General features: G+C 40.7%; 4 protein-coding genes across 4 annotated transcripts; 1 reads left to right on the top strand and 3 right to left on the bottom strand.

Annotated features, from left to right (window-relative positions):
• Positions 1–2320, bottom strand: LOC109073174 (probable vesicular acetylcholine transporter-B). The gene has a single exon (XM_019089343.2). It carries the CDS (start codon positions 1954–1956, stop codon positions 433–435), a length of 1524 nt encoding a protein of 507 aa, XP_018944888.1. The 5' UTR covers positions 1957–2320; the 3' UTR covers positions 1–432.
• Positions 2321–7089: 4769 nt separating this feature from the next.
• On the bottom strand, positions 7090–12827 carry LOC109078899 (RPE-retinal G protein-coupled receptor-like). Its single transcript, XM_042755348.1, has 7 exons — positions 12688–12827; positions 12079–12235; positions 11690–11811; positions 11329–11488; positions 9505–9622; positions 8022–8135; positions 7090–7922 (listed from the first exon to the last, which is right to left on the bottom strand). The coding sequence occupies exons 1-7, from the start codon at positions 12761–12763 to the stop codon at positions 7794–7796; spliced, it is 876 nt and encodes a 291-aa protein (XP_042611282.1). The 5' UTR covers positions 12764–12827; the 3' UTR covers positions 7090–7793.
• Positions 12828–14981: 2154 nt separating this feature from the next.
• Positions 14982–18395, top strand: LOC109073169 (leucine-rich repeat, immunoglobulin-like domain and transmembrane domain-containing protein 1). Its single transcript, XM_042755347.1, has 4 exons — positions 14982–15242; positions 15687–16147; positions 16248–16553; positions 16768–18395. The coding sequence occupies exons 1-4, from the start codon at positions 15094–15096 to the stop codon at positions 17841–17843; spliced, it is 1992 nt and encodes a 663-aa protein (XP_042611281.1). The 5' UTR covers positions 14982–15093; the 3' UTR covers positions 17844–18395.
• A 3190-nt stretch (positions 18396–21585) lies between these two features.
• On the bottom strand, positions 21586–25992 carry LOC109075214 (cadherin-related family member 1-like; the record flags this gene model as incomplete). The annotated part of the gene is made up of 7 exons (XM_042755344.1): positions 21586–22722; positions 23033–23287; positions 23515–23743; positions 24708–24775; positions 24927–25091; positions 25172–25324; positions 25750–25992. Coding segments are annotated over 7 exons (1692 nt in total), but the record flags the coding sequence as incomplete, so codon positions are not given.
• Between the last annotated feature and the right edge of the window lie 65 nt (positions 25993–26057).

Raw genomic sequence — 26057 nt, 5'->3', positions numbered from 1 at the left:
TAAATTGTCTTTATAATTTGCTAATATTTGTTCCAACTTTAACAGAACAGGTCCAGATTATATATTTCGTTTCCATGCAAAGGGATGAAACTCACACAAATCCAGACGGACACAAAACTCTTCGGCTGTCGATTAAAGATCCTTCTTAGGACTTTTGAGAATTTAAATTAATATAAAAAACGACAAAAGTTAATTCGTTGCCACATTTATTAGTAGTGATTCAGTCAGTAAAAAGGCCCATGTATGGAAATATGACTATTGGTTTTATTTGGGTTTTGTGCAGTTACATCTACTCACATCTTCTACACACTACACGAGAGAAAGTCGCTCAGAGACAAATGTGATCGTTTCGATCTCTGATCGGACACAGTCATGAGGGAGGGAATAAATATTGCACATCAGAGCTGAACGTTTGCGATATAATCTCTGTAGTTAAGTGAGCTCGGGTCCCGACGATTCCTCCTCCGAGAGAGACCTGGGTGTCTCGGAGAGCTCGTTCTCGTTCACGGTCGTCGTGCACAAGCCCTTCCTCCGGAGTCTGCGCTCCTGCATGCGGATGGAGTCGTAGAGTCCCTTGGGTTCTTCCTCCAGCAGCACGTTCCTCTCGGAGCAGGACTTCTTCATCTGGCACACGCAGCGGAGCAGCAGCAGCGCCGGCGCGTAAAGCACGTTCACCAGACCCATGCCTAGGTTCAGCTGAACGAAACCCAGGTTGTGCACGATCTGCCCTGCGACTACAGGCCCCAAAGCGTAGGCGAGAGAGTACGAGATGTCCGCGATGGCATAGACGCTGCCGTAGACGGACACGTGACGCACGTCCACCAGGAAGGCCAGCGTGGGCAGCAGCGCCGTGTCCACCAGCGCGATGCCGAAGCAGACGCCGCACAGCGGGAGCATCAGCTGGCCGGGGGTCCTGCAGGCGGGCACCGTGCAGGAGCTGCCCCCGATGATCACCATCCCGAGCGCGCCGTAGAACCACTGCAGCTCCGGGTATCTGGCGGCCAACCGGACGGTGACGTAAACCCCGAGCACGTGCGGGAAGAAGGCGGGCAGCCAGATCAGACCCATCTCCCACTTTGAGGCGTTCATCGTGCTCTCCATCCAGCTGGAGATGGTGGGCTCCAGGAACGCCAGCGGGATGTTGCAGACGGTCAGCGCGCCCGCCACCACGGCGATGTACGGGTCCGTCATGAGCCGGTAGATGGGCGTCCCGACCGGCATGTTCGCGCGCGCGCCGTTAGAGAACGGTCTGATCACAGTCAGGAGCAAAACGCCGTCCGCCAGGCACACAGAGGCCAGTACTATGAACGGGACGCGTTTCCCTGCGAACTCGTACAGAACTCCGCCGAACGGAGGCGCCACGAGACTCCCGAACGAGATGAAGGCGAGCGCGACGCCCAGCGCGCGGCTCCGCTCCGCTTCCTCCGTGTATCTGTCCGCGATCATCGCGATCCCGGAGGTGTCTGCGAACGCCGAGCCCAGACCCTGCAGGCTGCGCGCCGCGAACAGCGTCCCGTAGTTCTCCGCGAACGCGAAGATGCAGGTGGAGACGAACATGATCAGCAGCCCGATCAGCAGCGGGATGTCGTACCCCACGCGGTCGATGAAGGTGCCCGACAAAGGGTTGACCATGAGCTGCAGAATGGCTTTGGAGGCGAACAGCACCCCAATCTGAATGTCCAGATTGTCCCGGTTTGCTCTGCTTACGGAAGAGTTGGCATGAGTGCGCGCCGCCTGCTCTGTCTCCAAATCCACGAGATAGTCGGGGATGATGGGAACGATCACCATGTAGAGCATGTTGTCCAGCAGAAGCGCGACGCAGACGATCACCAGAATGAGCTTTCTCTGCCGGTTGGGGTCTTGCATCGCGCTGCCGAGCTGTTTAGTTCTTTCGCCCATTTCGGATAACTTTAGGGTGGCAGATTTCGCCGAAACGGCAGACCCGTCATACTCCATGACTGTCTAAAAGCCCGTTTACTTCAAGAGAGCTTCAGTCCTTCAGAGCGCAGTTTCATTCCTCTCCTGCGCAGCGACGCGTCTGGCTTTTACGCGCGAACTTCCCCGGTGTCCGGCGCGTCTAATAGGTGACGCGCTACTGTTCTATCTCCGAGGGTACAGTCCTGAGCTTCGCTTTCTGCATTTCCACTTCTGCTGAGTTTCTTTCCATTTACATTCCTGTTACGCGCGCATGAGTTTGGCTCTCTCGTGTGCGCGCAGTGGTCGCTCACATTAGTTTTTCTTCCATGAGAAGCAGCAGAATCGCTGTGGGCACAAACTCTGTGCCACGATCAGTTTCCTCTGATTTCTCCCCTCTGGTCATCAGCTGCGTCCGTCTGCTAATTCTCTGACTGATCAATCAAAGTCTTGATAACACATCACAAAAACATGACGTCTGCCTGCAAACCCCAATCTGTTTGCTGCACAAATACACAAATAACAGATGTATAAATAAATCATTAATAATCGTAGCGCATGACTCTCCAGTCAGACCAGGTTAAATGTACTCGGAGTTTGGATCAGATATTTAAAAACACACACAATTCAGTGTCAATAGAACATTCTGATAATAGCCTATAGAGAATGTATTTGTGTGAAGGTTAAATTATTCAAGTGTTGGCGGCTTGAGGGCCATTATCTAAAGGACAAAAAATAGAATCATCAAGTATTATTTAAATATTTGAATTCACAAAATAACGACAACACAATAACGTGATATCTTTTGGAAAGCATTTGGGAACAAGCCACCGTTCCCCTGTATAGTGTTTTGTCTGCAAATTATGGGGCTAAAACATGTGCCTAACATCCAGCGACTACTAAATAATCCCTAGCAATGATTTTGATCAAACATTTAAAAACATATGAATGTTCTGGTAATTTCGGACACATCTGAAATATTTCATATCACTGAAGGTAAAGTAATTACGTTAGAAAACTGCGCGCTTTCGAGGACACACATTTAATAAATGGGCGGAGTAAAGCAGTAGCACACCGGACACCGCGTTTAGAACAATTTACAAGTATTGCACCCAGGTCAAAACAGCAGTCCAAAACACTTAAAGTACAAGTTCACTTCAGGAATTAACAAACTGCATTTCGTTAGATGCTATTTCGTTGCCTTGTACCTACATGTGCAGTGACAATAAAGTTGAATCTAATCTAATCTAATCTAATCTAATCTAAATGGTGTCGATGAGTTTGAAATACGGTGACTGACAAAACGGAAAAAGAAAGCGTGATCTATTACTATCTCGTTGGGTTTATCTGCCAGTCAGGTGCGCATGGAAGTTTCGTTACTGTAAAACAAACATAAAACCCCCTCTGTTTATGAATTGCGAAATTATGAATATGTTGGCTACCATAAGCTATAAATGTAGAGTTTAAATGACATTTTGGATCTGCTCTTATGTCCGCAAAAGCAAACGCCTTGGGTATACAAATATTAAACTGCAAATGTAAAACAAAAATTATTTTTTGTAATTTATTTTCATCTCGTTTTCTTTGAATACAAATTAATTACGCGAAAACAAACTTTGATCTCCGAACAGTGGCGCGTTTGACGCGCGGATCTGAAAGCGTTAAGCGCGCATCAGTGGCGCGACACTGACCTCTGCTGGACAGCTGACAGATCATGCGCTCACCTGCACCTCTCACACTGTCACAGTAATGCTGTTACAGGCCTGCTGTTTCCGATAATAATACTGCTAATAATTAAACAATAAGATACGCTCTTTATGTGAAGTATATTGATAAGCATAACTAACTAATGATAATTGAGAGTTTTTCATAGTGGAGTTGATTTAACATACACACATAGCAACCCAGACAGCAACATAGGCCCCATTTACACTGCATGGTTCAAGTGACCCAATTCCGATTTTTTCCTCTCATGTGGCACAGATCGGATATGACCGGTGAATGTGTAAGCAGGAAAAAACCGCATGGATTCCGATTTTCTCAGATCGGATTCAGGCCTCATTCATATGTGGTAATAAATCGGATATGAATCGGATACGTGCATTTGCGTGTGCCATGTAAGCAGACAAATCAGATATTCCCCAGTAAATGCGAGTCTTACGTCATTAAAAAAAGTGACGTCAACTCAGGTGGACACCACCAACTGAGATCACATGACTTATTATAGGCGTGATAGAGGACGAAGGATACACACAGTGGAGCAATGCGGAGGTTTCATGTCTTTTAAGTCTTTGGGGTGAAGAGACAGTGCAGGCAAAAATGCAGGGTTGTTACAGAAATAAATAAGTTTGAAGACATTTCACGAGATATGGGGAGGCACGGTTTAAGCTCTTTTTTCTCCGCCGTACGAGACCATTGTTTTGCTGATTTTTTTTTTTTTTGTTGACTTTTCAATATATTATGGAAAGCAAAACACTGTATAATTTTATTTGCATCTGCATCCATTGTATTTCGTGCTGTTTTACTTCCTTTTTTTCCGAGTCAGAACGTCTACGTTTGGTAGTTTCAGCAGTGTATAGTGTAAATGCAAAAATCGGATACGGGTCACTTTTAAAAGATGATGTAAGCGGGTCGTCAAAAAAATCAGATATAGTCAGAAAATCGGATTTGGGCATCAAGACCTACAGTGTAAATCCAGCCATAGTGTAAAAATAGGTTATGGTCAGATATTGGGTTTTTGAAATCCATGCCAGATGTGGGCCGGTTCTGGGCCGAAACTGCTTGCTGTCTGGGAAGTGATAATATTGATCTATAAGTATATGTGATCCTGAAGCACAAAACCAGTCATAATGATCTTTACTTAATATCCTAATGATTTTTAGCATAAAAGAAAAATGTATAATTTTAACCCATACAATGTATTGTTGTCTATTGCTACAAATATACCTGTGCACTTACGACTGCTTCTGTGCTCCAGGGACACATATAAGGTTAAGAACTGATATTTGAGTGTTGAACTGAATAAGTATTAAATTAACTCTTTCTTTTACTTTAGTCTGTAACATGACAGTTAGATGCTGCCTAATAAGGTTTAAACTTCAGAACTAAAAATGTCTTTCAATGGTGATCTGCCTAAATACACACACAGTCGTTCAGCACAGCATTGCCCAGTTTGGCCGCTAGATGGCGGTTTCTGCCATGAAATAAGCAGATGAACGAAGTCTAATTCACAGATTTGGTTTGTCAGAGACCAATGAAGACATATGCACCACAATATATTATGTTATACAGTGTATTTCTTATATGCCACAAAGCAGTAAAAAAAAATAATAATATTGTGATTGTTACAGGTGTGTGTTCAGGTGGATGTGGCTTGTCTTTTATCAATGTTTAGATTAATGTTCTTTGCAATAAATGATTTTTGTGTTGCTCACTAGCTCACACTGAAATCTAAAAATGTTTTTTCTTTAGGATAACAATAATATGTAATGGGGTTCACATGTTGTAATTTAGGTTAGTAAAAGTAAAAAGGTTTGGCTCAACAATCTGAACTTTGAACTCTGAAACAAAGGGAATGATGAAAAGAAGCTGGAAAATGCCACAGGAGTAATATACATATTATTTAATCATTTCTAGAGTTAAGAATGTACAAATTAATGAACACTCTCCAAAACATCTGGAAGAATAATCATGGCCATATGTGTTGCACGTATAACCACAGTAAAATGATTTGTATAGTGTAGAGACTCAACTCTCAGTGACTCGCTGAAACACAGCAGCAGACTCTTGTTGTTTTGTATGAATGGCATTTGTTTACATTGTCTTTTCTCTCAGCAGGGACTCACAGAGTTAATGATTCAACAATCTGATCTTTGTCCAAAGATACCAACAAACACATCTGCTAATTTTCTGTACATCTGTAAATAATTAAGAATATTTGCAAAGATTTTTTATTTTATTTTTTATTTTATTTTTTATGCAGAGAAAGAGTGATTTTCTGATCTTTTTTAACCTATACTGTTAAATATAAATGGTCAAGACAGGATTGTTATTTGAACAAATGAAGTCTCTCAGTTTGGGTCAAACCAAAACTTTTATTCCCAATATAAAGCAAGTATTATGCATTATGTAACATTTACCTAAATAAAACTAACTGGACTCCACAGACTACATACACAGATGTCGCTTATTCGTTTCATTAATTGCATTATTCTTGCATTTTACATAACTACAGAATTTTCTCTCCACTGATGGCAGATCTTATTTAAAAATCATTTAATCATAAGAAATTGGCCAGATCATTTTATGTGCAATAGGTGAGAGAATCACATTAAAAAATCTGCTTTGTCACAGAAAGTGTTTGTCAGGTGTGCTTTGAGAAACTTCAGGGAAAATCTTCATTGTGATATAATCTAGAGCTTCAGGGCCGTGTGAAAGTTTCTCTGGAGTGTTTATGCTCTTCTTGTCTATTTAAAAGGCTGTTTCTGAGAAGAGTCAAGAAGTTAATCCTGCTTAGAGATCATATGTACCTGCTGTAACGACACTGACCCACTAGTGATGTGGAGCAGTGAGTGTGTGTGTGTATGTCAGGTGTGTGTGTGTGTCAGGTGTGTCAGTTGTGTGTGTGTGTGTGTGTTTGTGTCAGGTGTGTGTGTGTCAAGTGTGTGTGTGTCAGGTGTGTGTGTGTGTCAGGTGTGTGTGTCAGGTGTCTCACTCTGTGTGTATGTGTGTGTGTGTGTGTGTCAGGTGTGTGTGTGTGTGTGAGAGAGAGAGAGAGAGAGTGAAAGAGTGTGTGTCAGGTGTGTGTGTGTGTGTGTGTGTGTGAGAGAGAGAGTGTGTGTGTGTGTGTGTTTCTTCTGCTTTTCTAAAAATAGTGCTCAAGGTATTTTTTTCTGTGCATTTCTTGAAATGAATCAGTGTTGAACAGTAATTATAATTATTATTATTATTATTATTATTATTATTAAAATGCTTTGAAACCTGTTAAAATATATTTTAAAGAGCTTAAAGAGCAAATAACTGGAAAAATAGACAAAGCATTGCCATGAATTTGTACTTTATCCCAAATGATCTCCATCTGCTTCACCTGCTTTTCTAAACAGCATTAAAAATTATATATATATATATATATATTTTTTTTTTTTTGCCATGTTCAGTTTTTTGGCTTTTAGCTAATGCTAAAAACACCTGATTCCAGGAAGTCTGGAGGACTGTGAACATATAGACGTCAATACATACAGTTAACTTGCATTAAAAGAGTAAGAAAGACAATAGAGGGAAAAAGCTCATGGTGAATGAATGAAAGAACGAACAGACTATCCTCTTCAGCTCTGCTCTGGTGTGTTTCTGAGGAACAGAGTAGTTTCAGAGTTTGTCTGTCTGTGGGTCCGAGAGCTGCCCCGTGACTGGCTGCAGTAATGCTCTCCTGATCCTCTTTGGTCTTCAACACACGTCAGAAACCCAAATCTACTGATATGAGAGCAGCTCCTTGTGCAGAGGAATTACTGCAGATTACAAAACCCTGGAGAATTTCTAATCCTGAATTGAAACCTTCATTCACTGGTTTCAAGTTTTGGTTACTTACAGATTTACACATGAATAGTGGATTCTCATGCACTGATCAACAGAAACAGTAAGGCAAGAACAATGAAATGGTTAATGATTGTGTGCTGAATGAACTGTGTAAGTGATCTCTCACATTGCAGGAAACTGAAATAGGCTTCATATGTCAGTCTTCTATAATCATTCAGTGAAATTCTGGACAAATATCTCCAAATGTGTTGGCATTGATTTGACATATACAGTGAATTACAGTCACATCACGTGTAAACTCTTGAAGACTCATCTGAATACAACATTACATGGCTAAAGCTCTTTCACTATTTCTTTTTGTCTCCAGATTTCTGCCCGGTGAGGAACTGCCAGACTCCTGCACGGAAGAACTCATTCCCGAACGCGTACAGGATGGCGTGGAAGATCGGAGACGTCTTGGCCAGCACCGGAAGGACCTAGAGGATCAGACGACCATCATCAACACTGAGATCAACGTGAGAACAATGATTTATCAAGCCAGTGAAAGATTTAAAAGGTCACCAGTGTTTTCATACCATTCTGATCTTTGGGGAAACCAGATTAACGTTCTCGAAGCAGGCGTATGTGCACATCAGAACATACGGACCCCAGCAGAACAGCAGCGCTTTCAGAGGTATACCTGTGTTAAACTGCAGGACAGAGAGGAGAAGTGTTGACACAAAACACCAACACACACACACACACACACACACACACTCCTTTCACTGCTCAAATCATGCTTTTATCTATAACATCATGAAAAACTAGACCAGAAATCTGACGCTTACGTTACTTAATGCAAGCAGGATATCTTAAAGCACATTCATGTCAGTCTCACTGCAGATGAACTCGTTTGTGCTGCTCTAACGAGTGTGTAGCGACGATTAACTGCTGACAGGAAGGGACAACCACATTATTAACACTCAACTACTCGTCGTTAATGGTGAGTTGATTCACGCATCAGAGACGTGCCTCTCTTCTGCATGTACAGGGTTAAGCACCAATGTTAGGCAAGTTACTCTGAAAATGTAATCAAATTACTGATTACTGATTACTCCTTTTAAAAGTAATCAAGTTACTGTTCTGATTACTTTATTTCAAAAGTAGTTAGTAATTAGTTACATTACTAGTTACATTACTTTTTTTCTCCATGAAATTTATGAAATCCCAGCATACACGCTCCCGATAAATATTAAAGCATCAACATTCACAGAACACTGTTATTTTTAACTAAATCAAGCGGCTTCTGCTGAATAGTTTGGCAGAATGCCAGCAAAGAGCGCTGCATTTATAATCTCTAAAAAAAAACATAGTTTTTGGCAATCTCACAAATCTCTGTTATAACACAATAAATATATGCATAATGAATATTTCATAATGTATACATATCGTGTGTTATAATAAGAGGATTCGTGAGCATGCACATTTCACACACACGAGTGTCTGCACTCGCCTATCAAGTGTTGTCTCGCACCGCACTCTGTTGCGTCCGGTCTCACGGGCGCAGGTCTCTAATCCACTGGCACTTGACTCAACAGTGTGTGTGCTACATCCTTTTTACAATCTCTAGATTATAAAACACTGCATTCTGTCAACAATGTAACACGGCAGTAACATATAGAGATCTTGGCTTGTAACTATACTCGAATTACTATTTTGAAAATTATAACACGTTAGATTACTCCGTTACTAAAAAAGTAATCAAATTACAGCCCAACACTAAGTACAGCCTCATTACAGCCCATTAAACAGGTTTAGTTTGCTGCACAAAATGCATCAATGATTACACTTGGGTGATAAAATTTGATTATTGAAATTTACAACATCATAGGGGACAGCAATTACTTAACATTATAAATTATATATATATATATATATACACCAAATGAATTAAAATTATGATTTTTTTTTCTATGAAAAATGCAATGTGAAATCATACTTGGCGACAGCAAAGTTCCAGCAAATGAAGATAAGTTGTGTCTAATTGGAGTGTATGTTGACTAAGCAGTGTGCAAGTACCTTAAAGTGGTGTGTCTTTTTGAAATAAGCATAGATGGCATTGTAGGACGACTGCAAAACCATAACAGGGAATGCTAAATACAGTACAGTGATGGACAGCATGTAGGTGATGTAACTCCTGAAGAAGACAGCAGTGAAGAAAACAACATATAACTCTTGCATGCAAATTCACATCATGATCAAAATCATCAGTAGTCATGTCCAGGCAGGACAGACATATTTTTCTTAAAGGGGTAATATGATGCGATTTCAATTTTTCCTTTCTCTTTGGAGTGTTACAAGCTCTTGGTGAATAAAGAAGATCTGTAAAGTTGCAAAGAATAAAGTCTTAAATCCAAAGAGATATTCTTTATTATAAGTTAAGAGTCAACCACACACCCCTAAAACGGCTCATTCTAACACGCCCCCACATCTCTACGTCACTATGTGGGAAGATTTGCATAACGCCGCCCAGATGTTCACGCAAAGAAAGAAGGCATAACTTTTATTCTCTCTGTTACCACCGCTGCCATGTGGAGACGCTGTGTGTTTCATTGTGAAAGTAAAACTACTTTGTTTGGCCTTCCAAAAGAGGACACGACTAGAAATCAGTGGTTAAGTTGTATTTCAACACCGTTCCAGAACAGTTCAACACAAATATTCAGATGTGTGCTGTGCATTTTATGGAGGATGAGGACTGTTTTCTGAAACAGTAGCCTGCAATGCGTCTGTGGCACAATGGCTGTTTCTATAAAGTTAGGCAGTTCAAACTTCTCAAGGACAGTCTGGCGCTTCTGACTCACAGCCTGTAGGTACGTTTTTTTATATTTAAATAATTTTGAATGATGATTCTAACGTGAGTTTTGAGCAGTAGAACAGGCTTGTTGTTTGTTGTTTCTCAGATTACAAATGCAGACATGGTTTTATGTTTATGCAGAGTGATACACAACACTACGCGTAAAAAGACAGTATAAGTCATTATAATTAGTAATCATGTCCCCACTGGATTCAACAAATTCCTCGTTTGAAATGGGTTTTGCTGGTTTTGTCTCGTCTAGTGAATCTTTCTATTTGACCGCATCTTCTTATTGAACCGGTCGAACCAGTTCACCAAATCGAACTGAATTGTTTGAAATGGTTCGGGTCTCCAGTAAACAAAACAGATTGTGTCAAAGCAACTGAACAACATTAATTAGGAAAACAGTGTGTCAATAATGCAAAATGACAGTTAAAGGCAGTTCATCACTGAATTCAGTGATGTCATCATCTCATTTCAGTTTAAATAGTATCTGTGCAATCATTTTCAATCAAGTCAACGATTTGCTGTTAATCAAGTGTCCCCAACTAAGCAAGCCAGAGGGGACAGCGGCAAGGAACCAAAACTCCATCGGTGACAGAATGGAGAAAAAACCTTAGGAGAAACCAGGCTCAGTTGGGGGGCCAGTTCTCCTCTGACCAGACGAAACCAGCAGTTCAATTCCAGGCTGCAGCAAAGTCAGATTGTGCAGAGGACTCAACTGGAACTGGAGCACACCTCACTTTTTCAGAATCATCTACTTTGTAAAAACTGACACGTTTCAGAAGGCGGGGCAAAGAGGAGAAACAATAGTGTACATTATATGGAAAATAATGTGTTTTTAAACCTTAAAACGCATAAACACACTGCATAACACCAAATACACCAAATAATGTTCTTTTTAGTAGCATCATATGACACCTTTAATGTGATTTCTGATTAGTAATTGCTGTAGTTTTCATTGTTGTGTTTTGAGTTGAGTTGCGTGAGCAACGAAACAGAAACTAGAGTGAAGTCTGTTTGTGGTCTAGTGTGTGAGATGGACATACCGGTCTCCTTGCGTGTAGTCGAGCGTACAGCATGTTTTCATCGGCTCAAAGTCAAAGACGCCCCAACCAATGGCCGGCAGCGGCAGAACCGCCCAGAACACAGCCAGGATCCAGATGATGGTGCTGATGGTCACAGATGTGCTCCAGAACATCTTCTGCTCTGGAAACAAACTCATCGATTTACAGCCGGTCAGATGAGACAATGCAGGAAAACTGTACTAAAATGATCATAGAACCCACTTAACCCAGAAAAACTACTGAAGAATGAACACAAATCTTACAGAAACAAGTGAACCACTAATGTCTTGCGTATAATAAAGTGACATTTTATGGATGGCAGATGCTCTCTGTTTATACTCACTAGTACAGTACTGATGATATCTGTCCCAAGCAATGGCAGCCAGAAAACAGACGGCGGCGAGGATCGACACCATTCCCTGAAAAGCGTGAATCTGGCAGCCCTCCGACCCAAACGGCCAGTATCTTCCAGAGTTCAGAAAAAACACAAATACACACAGGCGTTAGAATATTTATACATAAATGTGATATTTCTCATTTTCATATTAAAACTGTGTTCTTCTGTGTCTAGCGGTTGTATTCCATGCAAACTTTTGTTTCAAGTCAAATTCCTTGTCTGCAATAACACTAAGTTATGTGACAAATAGTCATCACAAATATAATTCATTTTTTTTTCACACAATTTTACAAGTTGCTATTTTCAAATTTTCAGAAGCAAGTGTTTAGTCTCACCTCAGGTAACTGGCGTAAGCAGCCACTAAACCGTTAATGTTGAGGCTCAGATCGGCCACAGCCAGGTTAAAGACGAAGAAGTTATTGGGCGTCTGCATCTCCCGGATTCTGAGGAACGCCATGATCGAGATAAAGTTAAGGAAGAAACCAAGAAGACCTAGAAGAAAATATTAAGATATTCAGACTGAACAGAATTCATAACACTGTGCACCGCATATGAAGAGCAATCATAAGAAAATAATATATAATGCTCTTAGAAGAAATACCAAGTCCAGAGTAACAATGAAGTATCAATAAGCACCACGGTGATCAGACCAGATTCCATCACTGTGTGATCATTACACCATGGAACTGACTATGTTTGCTTTTCTTTTTTTTTCTATTTACAAAGCTTTCTGGTTTTTACAGATCAATAAGAGCAGACCTTATAAATCGATAGATCAGCCTTCACTAATCAATCAGACATAAAGAACTTTTGCATGTTTGTCAATACATTCATCAGTGAAGAGCTATCCAGCACTGATGAATGGATGGACTGACTGATTGATTAATAGATTGAGTGAGTGATTGATTAATTGATTGATTGAATGATTGATCAGCATCACTCACCGCCCACCAGCAGCGCGGAGCCGAAGGCGAACATGTCAAAATCGCTGAATCCCTCCGGTAACGTGTATGAAGCCATTGTCCAAGGTACTTCTCACTGCTGACCGCTGTGTTACAGTGCAAGACTTTATATGTGTGTTTATTCCTTGTGAAAGCGTGTGTGAGATTTAAAGCCTAGTCTGAAATCCCCGTAAGAATGTTTTAATACCGCAAAAGTTTGTGAAATCAGATCTGCAGCGCTCACTCGACCTCAGATAACAGTCCTCCATATACAGCTCTATCTTGCTTTACTGATGCTTTAAAAAACAAACAGTGCACGCTTATACAACAATGAAATATAATGCTGCAGTTACAAAATATTTTGCAATGAATGATCAGAATATATTCATTATTGTCTTAAGTGTGAATTTTTCAAAATTGAGATTTCTACATTATCTGAAAGCTGAATAAATCATCTCTCCATTGATGTATAGTTTTGTTAGGAGGACAATATTTGGCTGAGATACAACTATTTGAAAATCTGGAATCTGAGGGTGCAAAAAAAATAAATCATCTTTAAAGTTGTCCAAAATAATTCTTAGCAATGCATATTACTAATCAAAAATTAAGTTTTGATATATTTACGGTAGGAACGTTACAAAATATCTTCATGGAACATGATCTTTACTTAATATCCTAATGATTTTTGGCATAAAAGAAAAATCGATAATTTTGACTCAAACAATGTTTTTTAGGCTATTGCTACAAATATACCTGTGCTACTTATGGCTGCTTTTGTGCTGCAGGGTCACATATATTAAACAAAGGGTTGTTGTCATGATAAAGTTTTTGGAGAGGAGTGCAATTCCACTGCCAGCTAATCAAAAATTCACAATGTTTGTAAATGAAATGTTTGTGTCCTTCATAAAAAATTGTGGGAAATTGATTCTAATTGGTTGTCCTGTTCATCTTAAAACACATTGATTTAATTACCTTTTATTGTGTTATGTTTGAAAAATTTATATTGTGAATGAAATGAAGTCATAGCCATGATAATAGAAGCAACAACAAAGTAACATCACGAAATGTTTGAGGTATAATGTGGTGATCTGACTACACTAGGTTCCAGTGCAAAAGGCTGTAATTAGGAAACTAATTCTTATTTCTCAGCTATCAGATGTTAATGCCATTGGGTAATAACATACGTACACTGTACCACACTTCAGTGAAAAGTGTTCACTGTAATCTCTCTAAATTCTTTTGGCTGACTCTCTTTAAAGAGCACAGCACAAAACATTTCAGAGCAGCATTTGTGCTTTCTCCTCAGGAGGAATCGCTTGTGTTGTTGTTTCCCCAGTTCCTTTCAGAGAAGGGTCTATTAAGTGAATAAATTAAAATATATAGTTCTGAATGAGCCTGAGAATTCATTAAGTTTGAAAATGAGTTTATTCATAGACTGAATAGTTGGTGTAGATATCCATTATGAACTCTGAGCCTCATTTCCTTTGTCTTGACACTGGACAAAATGTAACATTGGATAGTGGAACAAACATATATGTGTTGTAATTTAGAAATAAACTCATATAATAAACACAGAAATGTCTGTAGGCTACTTAAGTCTGAGATGAAGACTTTTGCTCTATACTGCCACCAGGTGTTTTAAATGCTTATTTACTCTGTTTTTAATATGTTAAAAGTATCACCATGTTTTTTTCTTTTTCTTTTGGTTGTTGCTTAAATTATACATGCATTATAGACCAAACAGACAATAAGGATAATAATATTAAGTAATCAGTATTAATACGTGAGTCATATTATCGTAAATGTAATGCATCATATACACTGTTTTATGCTAAATTCCTGCTTTTGCTCACAATTGAATCAACTGTAGTTTTGATGTATTGGTATGTCAAGTCAAAGATCAAACTAACAACACTGATCTTTTTTGCATATATAAAATAACCTATAGTGTGCTGGGTTTCCATTTATATGTATATTTTAACATATTCTATTTAAATAATCTTCAAAAAAACACATCACAAAAAAAGCAACATTTCCTCAACACTCTATGATTTACTCAGTATTTCTGCTGAGAATAGAGCTAAACAAAACCATTCACCAATAAGATGCTGTGAATTCACAAACTGTTGTCCAATCTCAGATCTAAAATTAACCCTCCGATCAAAAAAAGAAATGTCTGTTCTCTATATATACAAAAGACAAGCACACAGCCTATGTGCTTCCAGGAAGGAATAATCGTGTAAGTCAAAATACTGCAAGTCCTTCCTATAATCTGCTCTATCCCTTTTATCTGGGGATTCGGAGCAGAGACAGCAGAAAGTGCTTGAGAGAGACAGAGATGCTGCGTCTGCTGCGTGATTAACAGACTCAAACCCATCCGGACAGTAGCTAGAACAGATAGCACAGAAGATGTGTGCTTTAGGCTTGTGGGCTTTTGCGTCCAGCTGTATGTTTCAGGTTTTTGCATTGGTGCTGTGCTGCTTTCCATTGCTTTGCAGCACCTGTCCTGCTCAATGCAGCTGCTTCTACCACAAATTGAGCGATGGATCAAAGTCGAGGTGAGATTTCACACGGCTTGTCATTTACCTAAACGAAACCGTGCTGTAGAAAAGTCTCATATGGACTGCAGGAAACTGCTCATATGGAAAAGTCTCATTCTGTTGTCTGCAGAATATTGACAGGCCAGATTGTCTGTGCTCTTTATTTAATCGTTGGACGTTGGTGTGTGTGCTTTTTAATCTTCTCTTGCAACGTTTCAGACCTCTGGCGTTTATCTCACACACACACACACACACACACACACACACACACACACACACACACACACACACACACACACACACACACACACACACACAGAGACAGTGTAAAGATAATAAACTACAATAAAAGCAGATTCAGAATTGAAAGCTAGTCAAAGAGAAATATATCATAGCACTATATTGTAGCAATGTTGAGTATGATAATCTACTATGCTTGACCCGTGTGATGTGTTTTCATAGGAGCGTCCTGTGTAATGACCCCAACCTCACTGTCATCCCAAACAACTTTCCCTTGGACACCTCCAAACTCCGCATCGAGAAAACCTCCATCAGCCACATCTCTAGCGAATCCTTTCATTACCTCAGCAGCCTGGAGTACCTCTGGATATCCTTCAACTCGCTCTCCTCCCTCGGAGTGGACAGTTTCCGAGGACTTTACACCTTGGACGAATTACGGATAGATGGGAATGTTCTCACTTCCTTTCCTTGGGAGTGTTTGATAGACATGCCGAACCTTCGGCTCCTGGATTTACACAACAATAAAATCAGCAGCATCCCAGCTGAAGCAACCATTTACCTCAGAAACTTGACCTACCTGGATCTGTCCAGCAACAGTCTGACCACTGTTCCAGCCAAGGTTCTTACTTCATGGTTCTCTCTGAAACCTCCTCAGGATGCAGAGAATTCCAAAATGATATTAGGTGAGTTAGTTTCTGCTGTTAAAGCATTTCAGTTCAGTTGTAAAGTTTTAGTCATTGACAAATGAAGAAACGTTGGTGAAAGCATGTGTTGTTTGTGCAGGTCTCCACGACAATCCCTGGCAGTGCGACTGTCGTCTCTTTGATTTGGTGCAGTTCCAGAAGTTTCCTTCTTCCTCCGTGGCGTTCATCGATACGCGTCTGCGCTGTGCCGAACCAGAGAGCCTGTCGGGAGTCCTGTTCTCTGATGCTGAGCTCCGCAAGTGTCAGGTTCCTCGTGTGCACACGGCTGTCGCGAGGGTCCGAAGCTCCATCGGAAACAATGTCCTGTTGCGTTGCGGGACCATCGGCGTTCCCATCCCCGAGCTGTCCTGGACCCGCGCCGACCGCAAGCCCATGAATGGCACCGGTACGTGTGATGTTTGCATTTCATCTCATGTCTCCCTTGGTTTATTCCTACTGTTAAATAAAGCGTCCAGGCATGGTTAATGCGTCTAATAAATAAATGGAATCTGCTGCTTGTGTATTAAGAGAGCAGTAAATATACAAGTATGCAGACGCAATGTGCTGTAATTACTGTAGAACTTATATTAAAGTGAGTGTTTTTTTATTTAATCTTGTAGTTCAACAGGAAGTCTCTAAAGAGGGCATCATCTGGTCCATTCTCAGCGTTCCTGCCGTTTCGTACAGGGATTCAGGGAAATACGTTTGCAGAGCCACTAACTTTGTCGGGAGCGCCGATGCCATTATCTCACTTGTCATTTCCGATACGTGGCAAATCGATGAAGCAGTTGCCAAGAGAAGTCACGGAAAGAAGAACGCTGGATTCGGCAGAGCGGCATATCAAGAGAAACTCATTGCCAGATACGTGCCGCCGGCCACATCAGCTGCTGTGCCCATCATTGAGCCTCTAAATGGACCCAAAGCCCCGGCTTCCATCCAGATCGAAAGCTACAGCATTTCTGATGATGTTTCCAAAGTGAAGGCCATAGCGGCACCTGCAGCGTCCACAGGAACGTACAGTGGCGTGGCAGAGCTTCAGAAAGATGTCTTGAGTAACCTGGAGGCTAATGCGTCGTCTCTGCAGCAGAGTCCGGAGCGTAGAGTGGTTCGGTCGGTCAAAGTGATCGGTGACACGGACCACACGGTCTCGCTGAACTGGCGCGCGCCCACCGCCACCAACACTACATCCTTCAGCGTTCTGTACGCTGTCTTCGGGGAGCGGGACATGCGTCGCATTAATGTTGGCCCGGGCAAGAATCGCGTCACGATCGAAGGCCTCGTGCCCAAAACCAAGTACATAGCCTGTGTGTGCGTGAAGGGCCTCGTCCCCAAGAAAGAACAGTGTGTGATTTTCTCCACAGATGAGGCAGCCAGCGCCAGCGGGACACAGAAGCTCATTAACGTGGTGGTGATCTCGGTCGCCTGCGTGATCGCGGTTCCTCTGACGCTCATTGTTTGCTGCGGCGCGCTGAAGCGGAGGCTGCAGAAACTGATGAGCCGGAAGTCCAAAGACATTCAAGATACGTACGTGACATTTGAGACTCTTTCTCCAGGCACCAAAGCCAAAGGGCTGGAGGGGGAATATCTCACCAGGCTCAACCCAGACGAGTCCAACCGGCTGCTGTCGGCCCGCTCCAGTGTGGACTCGGAGGCCACGGCCAGAACCGAGGGCCAACCCAACGAGTACTTCTGCTGACCGACCGGCGGCGTTTCAGACGACTCTGTGCCTAGCTCACTCTTGGCATGGGCCGGATTACACTTTTAATGTGTTTGAAAGCTTCAAAACATATCAGCTTTGTCTATTATCAGCCCTGAAAGGGTACAAGTCACCTTAGAGAAAGCCCGGTGTTCAAAAAGGGAAAATTATTACACAAGAGTGAAATAATAATGTCTGTATTTTTTTATTTTTGTCATGCACTTTTCTAATGGTATGTTTATCATTGACTCATTTATCATAAACATTCTTCAATGAAATGTCTGTGTCCAACACATAATACCCATCTGTCTAATACAGAAAGTGAAGCGTTAAGATTTTGCTTTTTGGACTGTCAGGATGTTACAAAAAGAGAGGGTTAGTGATGTACATGCTTAATAACTTTTCCTTTTTCCTTTTTCTTTATACTGTTATTTTTTCACAGTGTACTGGGGCAACTGTTTTCCACTTTAACCTTAAAACTGTGCTTATAATCTGTCATATCAGGAATATGTTGATGTCTGTACTTATTACACATTTTAAAATATGACTGAATAAAACCATTCATTTTACATTTTATGCATTTAGCAGATGCTTTTATCCAAAGCGACTTATGGTGCATTCAGGCTATACATTTTTTTTAACCAGTATGATGCATCTAAGAAAGAAGCCATTTACATGAGTCCAGGAACCAGCCGCTTTTCTGTCAGTGACCTGCTGCCACAAAATATGAAGTGTGTGTGACGTGAAGAACCCTAACTAACCCTTACGGCCAGTACATGGTGCTTGTGACGGGCAGTGATCTGAACAAACTCATTATTGCCATCGTGTGTGTCATGCTGCTTCCTGTGCCTGCTGGGATGTGTGTTTGCACGAGTGACACAGAACACTGCTTCGAGCACTGCATGCGGCTGTACGACAGAAGAAGCGATGCGAGAGACATGAGACGCCAGTGATGAAGGAAACAGCACTGCCCAGCTATACTAGACCACATATTAATACACATGTTAGAGATCAGAGATTCTGTTATTCTTTGTGAATAGAAGCAAACACTGATTGCACTTTAGTTTTCTTCCATTTTCAGTGTGAGGGTTTTCTTGTATGGGCATTGTTTTAACCCTTATGCATTGTTGGGGACGTAAAGTTGAGTCTTATTTTGGCCACAACTTTCCCTGTCTTTCAGCAATTGGAATGATTTTTGGTGACAAATCTTATTTTTACACATATTTTGGGAAAATGCTTTGAAAATTTTCAAAAACTCAAAAATACACTGTGGGCAAATTAACTACCCTTTCGTTATGTTCATGGATGAAAACATCCACTAAATTAAACACTTGTAAAAATGTATCAGATAAATATTTTTTTCTATTTTTTTTTGCATAAATCTATTAATCAACCTCAGTCCTGATCAAAACTACCAAATGTTTTTAAAAAAATCCAAGATTTTAACTCTTTAATTACCAAGTTCATAAATGATGTCACTGATTTGGGAAAAAAAAACAAACACAAAATGACATATTTTCAATATAAAAAGTGATTGTGGACTGGATATTTTTTTTACCTTTTATCACAGTCTTGGGGATGTCAAAGATTAGTAACAACATTGGCTTTGATGCATTGTTAGTTTTTGTGCAGCATTAGATTTGAATTTTTTCTCCCTCATTTATGGTTCGTGGCTGTTTTTGCCCCATTGACTTCCATTATAACAACATTTTTTGATTGCAACGCCATGACACCATAAAATCATGCATTCTTAATTGTTTGTGGTTTTCCCTTTTGAGAAGAGGTAAAATTTGTTATTTTTACAGTTGATCACTAGGTGGGACCATTAACCCTTTAGATAGGCCTGTGCAAAAAAAGGCTTAGTTTCTGGCTTGTATATGGAGTTATATGGAGTATAACAGCAAATTATAGTGTTTGTGTGTGTGTGAGATTCTTGATTGTTGGTGGTTTTCCCTGTTGGGAAGAGGTAAAATTTGTTATTTTTTTACAGTTGATCACTAGGTGGGACCATTAACCCTTTAGATAGGCCTGTGCAAAAAAAGGCTTAGTTTCTGGCTTGTATATGGAGTATAACAACAAATTATATTGTGTGTGTGTGTGTGTGTGTGACCTATGTGCACTTACCTTGATGTATCTGAAAAAATCCAAATATGCACCTCAGCTCTCAGAACTACATGGAGTAAAAAATAAAAAAAGAAGTGTGTTTATGCACCTGCTGCCTTTTGATGGTGAAAAGTACGGATGGCCTATGTGTGAAATGCTTGTCTTTTCTTGATGGTAAAGCCAGTTTAAAACCTTAAAATCCTTCAATGATACACTTTTTGATTTTTCTGTAAAAAAATCTACTTTGCATCAGATTTATAAACATAATTTATTATGAACCAAAATGCAATACCAACTTCAAATAAACTGAAGCTCGCTGGAGGGGTCAAGCTGCATAATCATTTCTAAAACTTTGGTACAAGTCAAGCCCTTTCTCGTGTTGCTTGCTTCTCTTCTCACCATCAAATGACCAGCAGGATGGCATGCAAGTGTTTAAATCCACGTACTTTGTCTTTGTTTAGTCTATACTTATCACCACCATTAAAAGGCAGCAGGTGCATAAATACACTTTTGTTTACTCCATGTAGTTCTGAGAGCTGAGGTGTACATTTTGATTTTCTCAAATACATCAAGGTAAGTGCGCAAAGGTCTCTCTCACTCTCTCTCTCTCTCTCTCTCTCTCTCTCAAACACACACACACACACAATATAATATGCTGTTATACTCCATATAGCTCCATATACAAGTCAGAATCTAAGCTTTTTTTGCACAGGCCTATCTAAAGGGTTAATGGTCCCACCTAGTGATCAACTGTAAAAATGCTCCATATAGACAAATTTTAGCTCTTCCCAACAGGGAAAACCACCAACAATCAAGAATCTCACACACCCACACAAACACTATAATTTGCTGTTATACTCCATATAACTCCATATACAAGCCAGAAACTAAGCCTTTTTTGCACAGGCCTATCTTAAGGGTTAATGGTCCCACCTAGTGATCAGCTGTAAAAACAACAAATTTTACCTCTTCCCAACAGGGAAAACCACCAACCATCAAGAATGCATGATTTTATGGTGTCATGGCTTTGCAATCAAAAAATTTCGTTATAATGGAAGTCAATGGGGCAAAAACAGCCACGAACAATAAATGAGGCAGAAAAAAATCTTTGATTTTTTAAAAACATTTGGTAGTTTTGATCAGGACTGAGGTTGATTAACAGATTTATGAAAAAAAAAAAAAAAAAAATGAAAAAAAAATATTTATCTGATACATTTTTACAGCAGTTTAATTGAGTGGATGTTTTCATCCCGAACATAATGAATGCACAAGGGTTAAATAGTATAAAATGTTAATTGCTTTCTTTAATGTAAAGTGGACCTGAAAATGAGATGTGAAATATTAATGGCAAAACACTTCTCAAGATATACTGTACTACAGTTATAGGAATCTGGGTTAGATTCCAAATACAATTACAATTTATATTATTAACCATGTAAAAACAAATTCAGTAGGAAGCTCTGATTTTACTAGTATTACAGCATTGCAAATATTCATTTTTTATTTTATGTTTTTTATAAATCGCTGGTCTTTTTAAGTTACCTTTAATAAAAATGTTTGGTAAATGAGTTCATGTAAATGTAACAATAAAAATGTAATAGTAGGACAATGACATCTGTCTCTAACACTTTAAAAGATAACACTTTAAAAATGTTTTATTCCTAAATTCAGTTACAGCACAGACTTTATGTGATGATTCATGATAAACATATTTGACATTCAGATATGGCCTACAGCAAATAGCACATGGATGTTCATCTGCTCTCTTTCTCAGAATATGTACAAGAAAATAAAAATAAAAACTTTCGAAATATCAGTGAAAAACTCTTTATAAAACAATAATGACAATAATTTTAAAAAAGGTTTGACAGCAATAACTACAAATGAGAATCTGATGTCCACACAATCTGCAGACTTGTACCAAAGATCCTCAAGGCAAAAGCTGAAGAAATACAGTCAGACAGTAGGACAGAAAGTACATGCAATATTCACATAAATAATTTATAGAAATCTTAGATCTTAAATGACTGCACGGCATGTTGAAAAATAGAAACAATTTAGGTAAACCAGACGGCCACTTTAAAAACACTTTCACAAAAAAAGAGCATTCTTCTCAGCCAACTGCTTGTTAAATCAAATGTCCAATGGTCTATAAAAACACATGTGTCTGTATCCATTGCTCACACCAGTCAGCGTGTCAGTAATAGTAGCCTTGATTTGCCTCATTGATTTTCTGTTCTATTCTCATTTTAAGCTCAGATACTAGAGCGGAGCTGATGCCACTGCCATCTTTGTTTTGGCCAGATCTCTGGGCGACATCTGTGTTTTTGCTGGTCTTCCAGCTGGAGCTGCGGCTGGTGTTTCTGGAGGCCATGGAGCCGGACACCGTGGGCACTGACCGCAGCCGCTCGCTCGGCCGGGAGTGAACCGGAGGTGGAGGCGGGAGCACCGGAGCGCTGGGGGCTGGCGGCTTGGCTCTGAGGCTGCTGTGGTTGCCGCTCGTCTCATCATCAGTGAAGAACTTTCCAAAGCTCTGGTCGCTCCGTCCAAACCATGGCCTGAAGGTCCAGCTGCGCTGGTCTTTGGGCCTCTTGCGAATGATGCGGCGTGCTGGTGTGATCCTGTTGGACTTTGTGTTGCGAAAGTAGATGATGGTGGAGATCATAACTGTCACTAAAACCATCACGGTAATGATGCTGATGGCTAGGCCAAGAGCTTTCATGGGATTGTCACGGCTCTGCATTAGAAAAGCAGCCATGGGCCCTTTGAGCCGATTCTGAAACAAACACAAGAACTGTAAATAATTAGCACATAATGAAAATAATTAATTTTCTTCACATAAACCACTGTGATATACTATTAAATCATGACTACATGTATGAAAAAGTACTATGGATGAACTCTGAAATACTACTTCTTTATACTAAGGAATTCACATCATAATTCAAAGTACTTGTGTTTTTTGGACATTTACCATGGTAGTAACATGGTAATCTCCCCAAAAATACAAACAAACAAAAAATGCTCATTAAAAGCTGCTTTGATCCCAAAGTGCACACAGTGACCCTGACGTGTAAACGGCTCACCGCCTCCGTGATGTCGATTTTCACGACCGCTGTTGTACTGAAGGATGGAGAGCCTCGATCACGAGCCTGGACCACCACAGACCACCGGCAGTCTTTCTGTTTGGTGATGTTCTGCACAATCTCCATAGACTTGATGTACGGTTTTAGCTTAATCTCTCCTGTGGACGTGTTAATGTCGAAGATGTTGTCTGGATCAGCTTTCATGATGGAATATTCAATCAGGTTATTGGGTTCCTCCGCGTCCTCATCCACTGCCTAAAAACAAACCAGATCAGGTTCAAATAATATCATAATATTCACAATCGCACCATCAGTGAGAATATTGTTCAGTCAGATGCAGAACTTTAAGCTGGTTGTGGGATCATGGGAGTTCATGCCATCAGGCTCAGTGGAAGATTTGGCTTTTGAATATTGGTCTAATCTACTGGGACATAAGACAGATAGCTGTCCACAAAATAACAGTTCTTTTGGAGAACACAAACCTCTATTTTCACTGGTGCCCCAATGATCATGGTCTTCTCCAGGAAGTTCTGGTTGAACTCTGGTGGGTGGTCATTTTGATCCAGCACCGTGACAAAAACCTCTGCGAGGCTGTATTTGCCCTCAGTGTCTTCAGCTTTCACATAGAAATTATATTTTGACTTCACTTCAGCGTCTAAAGAGGCCCAGGGCTGCGTGTAAATGATGCCGGACGTGGGGTGAATGAGAAACCTGAAACAGCCAACAGTCAAAAGATTTTATTCAGAACAATAATGTAGTTAACATCACAGATGCTGTTTAACTCGTGCTTCTAGTTTGAGAAGTGTCCAAATGTTGAGATGGACAAATCCTGCACTGGATCTTAATGATGGTTTTACAGTCACTCTGTTCAATGGCCGTTTCAAGATCAAAATAAACATGTGGTTGTGTGCCTGATTTTAAGAGCTTGTCACCAAGTCTGGATTTTAATCGGCTGCTTTATTCTTGTCAGTGTGACTCTCTGCATGTGAAAATTAACAGTCAGCCAGAAAGCTGCTAATTTTCACACCATTATAATTTGCCTCCTGCATTGGGGAAGAATCAAGGCATAAATTTACAGGTTTTGCATAACCCGCATGTGTTCTACCTCCAGCCGTCAAATCGCTCGCTAATTGGGCCCTGACTCACTCGCGGGTGTGGAGATGCTATTTTTACCTCTCCAATCCCATTACAAGATTAGCCAGCTCCCTCGCTGGAGTCTGTCTGTAAGCTGTTTTGTGCTTGTCCTTTAGTCCTTTACTGGCCTAATAAAAACAAGCGAAGTGTCCAGATACGGACGAGCGTGAGGTCATCTGATTCAGATTCTGATCTGTTCCACTTTTGCTGAATTTGACCTCTAACCCTAAACTCAAGCAGATGACTGACAGAACTAACCCAAACCTGTGAGAATGTCACACTCCATCCAGTTAAAATCACAGACACTGAGTTTGGTCCTGTTCTGTTTGAGCTGAATTGCCCATTAAGATATCTTTTACTTGCAAAAATATTAAGCTGTTATTTGCAGAGTGATGTCCATTATTAATTAAAGCTAAATCCAAACAGATGACTGAACAAAATTTTATCTCTGTCATTGGACCTGAATATGGCGCTGCATAAGAGCCAGTGAAGAATCACCTATTCAAAGCCAGTAATGTTCTATACCGAGGTCTGTACTCACAGATCAGCGCCAGAGCCATAGATGGAATATTTCACAGCTCCCCAAAGCCCTGAATCCGGGTCAGTCGCCTGGAAAAACACCAGATATGCATCAGTGCTCAAACACAGACACAGAACACACCCAAACGCACCAGACATCCAACATTAGACCCAGAGCTGCGAGATTACTTGTTTCAGAAAACTCATTCTTTTCTGTTAAGCATCATTTCAAGCTGCTCACAGTCACTGAGACGACGTTGGAGCCTCCTGGGGAATTCTCAGGGATCCTGGCGATGTAAAACTCAGAGGAGAACTTTGGAATGTTGTCATTTGTGTCCAAAAGATTGATGACGATATCCGCAGTGGCACTGAAGCGCTCGGGAGTGTCAATCTCCACCGCTAAAAGCTGAAAAACAGCATACACACTTCTCAGGATAAAACATTCAGCTAAAAGATAACCTGCTGTCAGTGTGATCAGGATCAGACCTTGAATGTTAAGAACTGGTATTTTTCGTAGTCGATGGCAGTCGAGTTTTCCACAATGATGGTGACTTGTGCTTCATTGAGAACCGTCTGAGGAACCACACGGAGAACTCGAGAGGGTCCCACCAACAGCAGCCTGAACTTAGCATTTGCTCCCTGAACGAGAACAGGAGAGTATATAGAATATGGAACATTAATGGGAAAAAACACTTAAAACATTCACAGAAAAAGCTCCTCAAAAATTTAACAAAGTGCTATTTCTAATAAAAGTGTTTAAATAATTTGTATGGCATGTCAACAACCTTATTCTCAATCACTGTGCCATAATGTGTGTGAATCCCACAGTTTGCACATTGCTGTCTTTGTGGTTTGTGTGTGAAATGTGAAGGACTGAAAGCAATACAGCACTGTTGCCTTGTTCTTCTGTTGACCTGCAGTTTAATTCTCCCACATTTAGTATTTATAGCTTAATGTCATTTATTCAATCTAAATGAAATACACCTCTCTCGCTCTGATTGCAAACCCCGGGTGCTTACGTACGATGAAAGCAGCAGTTTAATGTGTGAGTGTTCACTGTGCACCTGGTCTGAGTCGTTGACCGTGATCTTCAGGCCGCGGAGTATCTCTCCTTCTGGTGGATGCTCGTACATGGTCAGCTCGAAGCGGTTCTGCTGACCGTTCTCGCCGTAGAAAGTGGGCGGGTGGTTGTTGAGGTCCACCACACGAATAGTGACTGTGGTCACGCTGTAGTCAGAAAACCCGTCGGGTCCAACCTCTGCAGCTTGATTTACAATAAAAGAAGTCTTATTAGGCCAAGTGTGCTGCTAATTAGAAACACTTACTCAAGCTTTAGTGATATTCATATCATAAATATAGACAACCTTGACTT

Source organism: Cyprinus carpio, unplaced genomic scaffold, assembly GCF_018340385.1.
Source record: "Cyprinus carpio isolate SPL01 unplaced genomic scaffold, ASM1834038v1 S000006674, whole genome shotgun sequence".
In the NCBI taxonomy this organism is placed as follows: Eukaryota; Metazoa; Chordata; class Actinopteri; order Cypriniformes; family Cyprinidae; genus Cyprinus; species Cyprinus carpio.
The sequence above is the reverse complement of the archived record's forward strand: the minus strand, read 5'-3'. Positions and strand labels throughout refer to the sequence as shown.